Source organism: Orycteropus afer, unplaced genomic scaffold (assembly GCF_000298275.1).
Source record: "Orycteropus afer afer isolate SDZICR_OR568_19922 unplaced genomic scaffold, OryAfe1.0 scaffold00322, whole genome shotgun sequence".
Lineage (NCBI taxonomy): Eukaryota > Metazoa > Chordata > Mammalia > Tubulidentata > Orycteropodidae > Orycteropus > Orycteropus afer.
In genome coordinates this window covers 690821-700931 of record NW_006921909.1, presented here as the reverse complement: position 1 = coordinate 700931, position 10111 = coordinate 690821, and the positions used below count along the sequence as shown (strand labels likewise).

Here is a 10111-nt window from a genome sequence, read left to right as displayed (position 1 = left end):
TGATACTGCCTCGGAAACCCAAGGAGGGGTCGCTATGAGTCGGGTCTGACTCGACAGCACATAACAACAACAACAACAACATGGAAAGACTGAAGCATAATATAATAGCTAGCTGTCAGGACTTTGGTCCACTATTTCTAAGTACTGTTCTAGTGATTTTAATATTTTATTTCAAGCCTGGTACAATACCACTTGAATCTCTTTAGTAAAGAAATGGGATATTGTAATGACTGAGAATTGTTTGCCTAATGGAGGCCCCCAAATCCTTGTTGTTGTTGTTATTGTTATGTGCCATCGAGTTGTATCCTTGTAACCTCTTAAATGACTTCTTAGAAAAACCCCTTTTCATTAAGTATATTTACTTATTTTGGTGTTATCAAATTTCTGTCATTCCAAAGTGTTTATAAAGTATGTATGGATTTAGCCTATTTTCAAACTATTTTTTGATGAGATAAAGGTGATAACACTTGCTTGTTTTCTGGAAATGAAGAAACTAACAAGTTTGCATTTCTAAGGCTTTGTGAATTTTTATTGAAAGCTCACAGTTACTTTTGTGACAGCAGCTTTTACTGTTCTTACATTGATTGCAGTATATTATTAAATGGTAAAGATTTTTTTAAACTTTTTTCTTTTCATCCTTTGTTTAGAGCATTACTGTAATTTTCTTTGTCATGCATTCTGCTCATTACTACTCTACTTCTGAACTCTGTAAGTTGAGGTCAGACAGTAAGAACCTAAAATGTGTGGTTTATTTCAGTAAAGTCACCAACGGTATAAGATCTGTTTTCTAGTCCACCTTTTGAGTTGGTTGTATGGATAATTACATATATTTTCTCCACTTAATAATCAGCTTTTATTTTTACTTCTTATCAATCCTTTAGGAAAAACATATCAGCAAGGAAGAAGAGAACTTAAGGAGGGTGGAAGAGGCCAGAATGCAGCTCAAGGACCAACTTCTTTGCCTGGAGACTGAACAGGAATCCATTTTTGGCATGATAGGAAAGGAAATTGATGCAGCGTGTAAAACCTTCTGGAGAGACTCAATGGAGAAATTGAAAGTAATTATGCATTTTTACTGTGCCTTATAATTTCAGCTAGGTTCCTAACATATGATTAAAATGGGATTTTAATGAATGGCTACATGGTAGTAACATCTTTTATTCCAGAAAGTTTTATGAAACAAAATAAAGAACTTTTTGCATTTCTAGAATGAAGCGCTGTATTTACTGCACAGTCACAGTGAGGGAAAGTGTCCTGTTACTCCACTGAATTGCCAGTGTTTTACTCTGTAAAAGAAGATGTCTTGCAAGAAAAGCAGCCGTTCTCACTAAGGAAAGCATCCTTGGAGTTAAGAGTCCTGGGTTTTGAATTGAACATTATCACAGACTATTTTTTATTGTTGTTATTGTAGTATCAACTAGCAATTACTGAGTACTGGCTTTATTTTGGGTACTCTGTTAAGTATCGTGTATACGTTTCTCCCTTAATCCCTAAAACAATCCTATCAGATGCTCTTATTCAATTTATTTTTTGGGAAAAGGAAACAGGCTTAAAGGAATTAAGTCGCTTGCTCTGGTCATGCTTCTAGTTAAATTAGAACCAGGACTCTCTTCCTTTAGGGTCTAACTCTGGAGCTTATGCAGTTACTTTGCTATCTTCTACCTTTTTTAAAATAAATTATGTTTGATTTAGTTTCTGAAGCTGAAAGAACTGAGGAAAAAAATTAAACCTTGAGTTGCAATGTTGAAAGAGTCTATGGACAAAATATTGAATAATGCAGGAAGCATCAAAAGAAGATGGAAGGAGTGCACAGACTCACTGTACCAAAAAGAATTGGTCAGTGTTCATCCATTTCAGGAGGTGGCATATGATCAAGAACCAATGGTATTCAAGGAAGAAGTTGAAGCTGCACTGAAAGAATTGACAAAAAACAAGAGTCCAGGAATTGACCAAATACCCATTGAGATGTTTCAACAAATGGATGCCACACTGCAGGCATTCAGCTGGTATTATTGACTATGCAAAAGCATTTCAGTGTGTGGGTCATAACAAATTATGAGTAACACTGAAAAGAGTAAGAATACCAAGAGATTTGGAAGACAGCTGCCTGACCAACTGATTGGAAGAGATGCATATTCATACTCATTCCAAGGAAAGGTGATCCCACAGAATGTGGAAATCATCAAACAATATCATTAATATCACATGCCAGTAAAATCTTACTAAAGGTAATTCAAAAAATGACTGCAGCAGTATATCGGCAGAAAGCTTCCAGAAATGCAAGCTGGATTCAGAAGAGGACGTGGAATGAGGGATACCATTGCTGATGTCAGATGGATCTTGGCTCAAAGCAAAGAATACCAGAAAGATATTTACTTGTGTTCTATTAACTGTGCAGAAACATTTCATTATGTGGATCATAACAAATTATGGATAACATTGAGAAGAAATTCCAAACACTTGATTGTGTTCATGAGGAACCTGTACATAGATCAGGAGGCTGTCATTTAGATAGAACAAGGGGATACTGCACGGTTGAAAATCAAGAAGGGAATGCATCAAGGTTGTATCCTTTCACCATACTTTTCAATCTGTATGCTGAGCAAATAAGCCAAGGAGTTGGATTATATGAAGGACATGACATCAGGATTGGAGGAAGACTCATTAACAACCTGCGATATGTAGATGACACAATTTTGTTTGCTGAAAGTGAGGATGACTTAAAGCACTTACTGATGAAGATTAAAGACTACAGTCTGCAGTATGGATCACACCTCGATATTAAGAAAACAAAAATCCTTAAAATTGTTCCAATAAAAATCTTCATGATGGATGGAGAAAAGACTGAAGTTGTCAAGAACTTCATATTACTTGGTTCTACAGTCAACACCAATGGAGGCATCAGTCAGGTCATCAGACAACATATAGCATTGGGAAAATCTGGTGCAAAAGACTTCTTTCAAGTAATCAAGAGCAAAGATGTCTCCCTGAAGACTAAGGTGCACCTAAACCAAGCAATGGTATTTCCAGTCGCTTCTTAGGCATGTGAGAGCTATAAGGAAGACCAAAGGAGAGTTGATGCTTTTGAGTTCTGGTGTTGGAGAAGAATGCTAAGAGTACCATGGACCTGCTAAAAGGACTAACAAATCTGTCATGGAAGAGATGCAGTCAAAATGCTCCTTGGAAGTGAGAATGTTGAGACTTCTTCTCAACTACTTTGGTCATGTTGTCAGAAGGAACCATTCCCTGGAGAAGGATATGATGCTTGGTAAAGTGGAGGGTCAGTGAAGAAGGAGAAGACCCTCAACCAGATGGGTGGACACAGTGGCTGCAACAATGGGCTTAGGGTAGTGGGGATCGTGGGGCTGGCACAGGACCGGGCAGTGTTTCATTCTGCTGTACCTAGCATTGCTATGAGTCGGAAACTACTCAACAGCACCTAGCAACAACAACATAATAACCAAAACCAACTCAAACTCACTGTCATCATGTTGATTCTGACTTATGGCAATGCACATTGGGTTTGTTTCCAAGGCTGTAAATCTTTACAGAAGCAGATGCCCAATCTTCCTTTCATAGAGTGGCTGGTGAGTTCAAACTACTGACTTTGTTAGCAGCTAAATGCCTTAACCACTACACCACCAGAGCAACTTAACCATGCTAATAAAGGAGCACTCAGATTGTAGTGTTAGCACACATGCATTTTTACTCTTTAGATGTTTCTTTTTAAAATTTGTAATTAATTTGTCTTCTTCCTCCTCTAGAATGATCGTCCTCTGTTACACTATTACCTTCCCTCCTTTTTCTTTCCTGCATTTCTTCTCATCTTTATCTCTTTATCAAAAGTAGTGTTTACAAGAAAATAAAGCTATGATTCCACTCTTAAAATTGAAGATATCTTAGGATTTGTGTTTGTTGGAAATATTTCAGTTGATGAATATGAATAGGTGGAATTTCTATAATATGTGTTTTTTTTACATACGTTTTTAAAAGTTCAGATGTCAGTTTGGGAGGCTGTGAGCCAAATCAGAGAAGTAGTTGATTTTAGTGGAATATCTAACTCTTTCAGGCTGGTTAGAAAGCAAAACAAAACACTCATTGCCGTCAAGTCAATTCTGACTCATAGTGACCCCTTCCTTGGGTTTCCAAGGCAGTATTCTACAGAAGTAGATTGTCCAGTCTTCCGTCCGAGGAGTGGCTGGTGGCCACCAGAGCTCCTTTCAGGCTGGTAGGGCCTATTACTGGCTTTTTATGTTTAATGCTACCTCTTGCATTTAAGATTGCCTTATTTATACTCAAGGGCTACATAGCCTTTAAAACTGTAATTTCATCCAAAAGATGTATGCCTTATCAACGTATTATTTATTCTGTATTCATGTATTTGTTTCAGGATGGTTTGTTTTTAACCAAGTAGTTATGTAAAAATAGAAGCATTTGGATCATGCTCTAAGATATGTATATATATATATATATGAAACTCTGGTAGCTAACCAAAAGGTAAGGTAGTGGTTCAAACTCACCAGCAACTCTGCACAAGAAAGATGAGACAGTCTGTTTCTATAAAGATTTACAGCCTTGGAAACCCTATGTGGGCATTTCTACTCATCCTATAGTGTTGTTAAGAGTCAGAATCGACTCAATGTCATCCCCCCTCCCAATAATATATATAAACCTGTTATAGGCAGTTCCAGGCTAAAACATGTATGTAGGTTGTGTTGTTGTTATTGTTGTTATGTGCCATCAAGTCGGACCTGACTCATAGCAACCCCTCCTTGGGTTTCTGAGGCACTGTCACTATGGAAGTAGATTGCCCAACCTTCCTTCTGAGGACATACTGTCACTTCACTGGGTGTCCTATGTATTTATTTATAGTATGAGAGGAGTAAACTGCATTAAGAGGAATGGCTGGTGGGTTTGAACCACCAGCCTTCTGGTTAGAAGTCATATGCCTTAGACACTATGCTACCAGAGCTCCTATGTGGGTTGTAGGTTGCTTAAATTTTTTATTTCTTTATGAGATGCAAGTTATCCTTCCAACATCTTCCAAAAGAAGCATACTGTTCTTTAATAGGCTTTGAGGTATGGAGTGATTGTGGTATTGTGTCTTTATATCCCTTCTCCTAGAGAAATACTAATATATTTTTTTTTCCCAAGAGGCTATAGCCTTTTGGTTTAGAGACTTAACCATTAGTAACTTCTGTTTTTTCATTCCCATAACCTTAAAAAGAAATGTAATATCCCAAAAATATTTCTCTCACTTCAAAGGAATCACCTAGAGATTTGTTAAAGACGTAACTGATGCTTTATAGTTCAGAGTGCTATGTGAAAGTGATGGAGGAATCATGTAGTATTTTCTCAAAAGAATCATTCCAATTATTTTACATAATTTTTTAATTTGTGCAATGTAGCTGATGAAATTTTCCACCATATTATGCAGAAAGCAATCACGTCAGGAATGGATTGGATGGTAGATATATAACAAATAACTTGGAGAAAAATCCTGGGGAATATTAATTTTGTTTGTAATAATATTTTTCTTTTTCCAGCCACCATATTTGTTACTTTTTCAGTTTAAGAAATGCAAGCATTATTTCAGAACCTCAGCGTGGACATCCTGTAATAAACACTACCTGAATTAAAGATTTATAATTCTTATGGACCAGTCTTTGATAACTCAAGAGCTCAAGTATATAGACTAGCTCTGTATCGTGTCTTATTTCAGTCTTTGTCTTCCCATAACCCTTGGCCTGAACAGTCATTCAATACTCAGTTGTAGATCATAAAGAGGATAGACTTTAGATTAAGACAGATCTGGTTCAAACTGCAGCTTTCCAAATGGCTCATGGAAGACCTTGCATAAATTATGTAATCTCTCTTAAGAATTTATTTACCGTTCACTTTGAATGTAAAGTGAAATATGGTATAGAAAATACACAGTATAACTAACTCACTGCCGCCGAGTTGGTCCTGACTCATAGCGACCCCTTCTTGGGTTTCCAAGGTAGTATCTCTGTGGAAGTAGATTGCCCAACCTTCCTTCCAAGGAGTGGCTGGCTGGTAGGTGTGAAATATGTTGTACTTAGTAATTATTCAAGTAATGTTATCTATCATTATTATGTAGAGCCCTTTTTGTAATACAGTTACACACACACACACATATGGCTTCTTTGTCTTTGTTTTTTTATGACAAGTGCCTGAGACAGTGCTCTGGACATAATAAGAGTATGAAACATCTCTTGATCATGGCATGGCATCTTGATATACTATTGGTAGTAATAATGGCAGTATTGAGTGCATTCTGTGTGCCAAACACTGTACTAATACAAACTTTATTTTATCTCTATTTTGGCCTTATGAGATAGTTGGTCTACTTTACGAACTGTGGTTTGTAGAAGTTAAGTTACACTGTTTAGAAGTGTGCAAAGGTATTCTCTTAAACACTAAACTATGTCTACATCTGTAAAACAAATCAGAAAACACTGAACATTATTTTCACTCCTTATCTTAAATTAGTTTAGACTTTAATATTAAGGACTATATACCAGCCACTCCTACGAAGGAAGGTTGGGCAATCCTACTTCCGTAGTGATACTGTCTCGGAAACCCAAGGAGGGGTCGCTATGAGTCGGGGCTGACTCGATGGCAAATAACAACAACAACAACAGCATATCTTAGGTCACTAAAGATTTGATTGTGTGGTCATAAGTAAATGAATAGTAATAATAAAGGTGTGTTATTTTCAATGGCAAATGGACATTTACAAACATTTAGCATGGTAGAGTCAGAAGAGGAAGAAAACATGGTAAACTAGGTCAGTTAAGGAAAATTTTGCTGAGAAGCCAGAGAATGGGAGTTGGTTGGGATTTAGAGAGAAAGGTGGATGATACTTCTATACAATGGTAGGTACTCAACATGCACTTCTCATATGTCTAAATGAATTGATATTCCTGATAGGGGAGTTTTGTGCACACACATTAGAAGGTATGGAAGTCTTTGAGAACTAAGAGTAGGTGTCTTTTGCCAAGAGGGAGAATATTTTTAAACACAAAATTTCTAGAAAGAGGGCCTGCAAAAATATCATATGGTATAAAGAAAGAAGGAATTGAGAAAAGTGTCTTTATGCTAATAAAGTCATTGAGAAACTTTCAAGGCAGTACAGTACTTAGTAAGGCAAAATTAAATAAGGCAAGGGTGTTAGAAACAAATTGGTGTGAAGAAAGTCAGGGCAGCTGGTAGAGACAGCTTACTGTCGGATTTTGTTATGATCTTGAAATACAAGGCAATGCTTCTATGAAGTCATGCTTTCTGTCAGTTTTGTTCAACCATTGATGAGACAAAATGGCTCGTATAGTTTAAAACTAAAGAAGGATATATGAGGCATAAGTGTTCATGTAATGCCATCTACTGTGCAATATATTCTGTGGAACAGACAGAAGAAAAGAAACTAAAATATAATAAACTTGCATTAATTGAGGCCATTTCCCATACAGTCTATGGATTTGGCCTCTGAGATTTCAGTAATGATTGCACTGGAGAGTTGGTTTTTCCTTGTTTCTGTGTTGTAGTTACATACATAGACATGATGTGTAAGTGCATAAAATGTGGTTTGGAATTGGTTGAGTACTTGTTATAAAGTTTGTTCCTTTTTAATCTTGAAATTCAGTTATTACATTTTTAGATTCTAGTAGTGAAGAATTTAATATATGTAAGTTCATTTTGGAGACAAATTGACTTCTAATAGACTTTCTTTATCTTTTGGTAGGTTTTCTCATCTGTTTCTGATATACATTTTGACCCACATCGCTGGTTAGCAGAAAGCAAGGTAATTAATTTTTGGATTCTAAAGTTACCATAATATTTATGACCTTCTGCCAATCCTATTTGATTTTGTTAAATATTTTGTCATATAACTGAGTATATGGAATAATTTCATTTTAGCGGTGATTTTGTTGTAGTGTATTTAAGAAGCCTATGTGTGTGTCTTCATTTTAAAATTTATAAATTAATTAAATATATAGGTGTGGAATTATAGAGTAAAGGAAGGGGAAACTATTAGAATAATTGGAGCTAGAGGCTAGAGGGTTTGAACCACTGACCTTTCTTTTGGTTAGCAGCCAAAAGCTTTAACTACTCTCCACCACCAGAACTCTTTTTTTTTTTGGTTTGTCAGAGAGACAAACTCTTCTGTCTTTAACTTGAGATAGGCAACTTCTTTGGAAATACATAAAGATCAAGGGTGCTGAACTAACCTGAATTTTACATATATACACATGAAGCCAAAAGCCAAACTCACTGCCACTGAGTCAATTTCAACTCATAGCAACCCCTATTGGATTTCCAAGGCTATAATTCTTGGAGTGACTGCCTCATCTTTGTTCAACTGAACAGCTGGTGAGTTCTAACCATTGACATTTTGGTTAGCAGCCAAATGCCTTAACCACTACATAGGTATTTCATATTGGTTCCTGAAGTTAAGTTCAAAGCCTGCCAACTCTATTGTTGTTGTTATGTGCCCTCGAGTAGGACTCAATTCACAGTGACCCCTCCTTGGTTTCCGAGGCAGTATCAGTATGGAAGTAGATTGCCCAACCTTCCTTCCGAGGACATGCTGTCACTTCATTGGGTATCCTATGTATTTATTTATAGTATGAAAGGAGAAAATAACTTGCCATTTCGTGGTTCTTTAGCATTATGATTTTAATTGATGGTGTGGTGGTTAAGTTTATATGTCAACTTGACTGGGCCTGGTTGAGTGGCTGGGCAGCTGGATGTAGTATTCCCCATGATGAGACTTATAATCAGTGTCATGGTGGAATTTACTGTGAGCGGCTGAGTAGCTGCCTTAGCGATGTGGTCTGCTTCCTCTATATAAGGAGAAGCCTTGGGGATTGGGCTCCAACTTATGGCATGTTTGAACCCTGCCTGTAGCCAAGGCGTTGTTCAGCAGTCTGCCATGCTCTGCCGATCCTGGGACTTTTCAACGGACTTGAATTAATGGCCTGCTGTGTGGTTTGGTAATATCAGGACTGAGTCTTTTCACTTGTCAACCTTGGGTTTGTCAGCCTCAGCAAGCAGCTGCCTGAGTGGAGAGATGCCTGTAGCTTCAGCAGGCTGGGAGTAAGAGGCACAGCTGAAGCCCAAGGTTGAGGGGCTTTCACCCAGCCCCTAGAGCCTGGCACTTGGAACATGGATTTAAAGACTCCAAACTAAGAGAATACACCCCTGTTTGTTAAGGCCATCCCACTTGTGGTATATTTCTTGCCAGAGCAACAATAGGTAACCAGAACAGAGTATGGTTACCAAGAGAGTGGGGTGTTGCTTTGACAGATACCTAAAATGTGGAAACAGGAGTGGAGTTCATCCCTGACCTGAGACCCAGGCAGAGAGACCCTGGCATACAGCATGAGAGACGGCAAGAGCAGAGCTGAGAGAACTGGGATGAGACGGCGACAGCCTTACCAATCCACGGAGGAGAAAGCTGGATGCCATTGCGCAGGTGGCTTCCTGGCAGAGTGGGTTCCCTTTGGGTATTAATTGGTAGAAGAGACTGGCAAGAGATGGAGTAGCAGGTTGGCTGACTCATGGAGCAAGAAAGCTAAAGGTCCTTTTGGCAGGAAAATTCCTGGCAGAGTGGGTTGCCCTTGGCCATTAACTGGCAGAAGTGGAGCAACCAAGGAAAACAGGAAGCAGAGCTGCCTCAGCCTCAAGGGAAGGACCGTGGCCTTTGGGGGTGGAACCACCACAGCCCCCTAGGTTTCAAAGAGCCAGACCTTCACCAACTTGGTTCTAGAGTGTGGGGCTGCTTGTTCGTGTGGGCCAGTGAGATGGAGCCATAGCCACTGCCCAAGAGAGTGGAGGCAGGGCTACCATGCCCAAGAGGGACAGGAATGGGGCCCGCCAGGCCAAAGAGGAAAGGTCGCCAGTCAGGAACTAGGGGACTGGAGTCATCCAGTGAAGGAGATCTGTATAGGTGCTAGTTGACAAAGGGTAAAATTTTGGTGGTTAAGTTTGTGTCAACTTGGCTGGGCCTGGTTGATTGGCTGGGCAGTTGGATATATTATTCCCCATGATAAGCAAATAATCCGAGAAGCTGGACTATATGAAGAAAAAC

General features: G+C 38.5%; 1 protein-coding gene across 1 annotated transcript in view; it reads left to right on the top strand.

The window, feature by feature from the left end:
• Window positions 1-10111, top strand: part of CEP128 (centrosomal protein 128) — a 641642-nt gene that overhangs the window by 255865 nt on the left and 375666 nt on the right. The window contains exons 16-17 of the mRNA XM_042782443.1: window positions 882-1058; window positions 7763-7822. Coding sequence (XP_042638377.1) covers window positions 882-1058; window positions 7763-7822 — 237 coding nt within the window. The remainder of the gene's footprint in view (window positions 1-881; window positions 1059-7762; window positions 7823-10111) is intronic.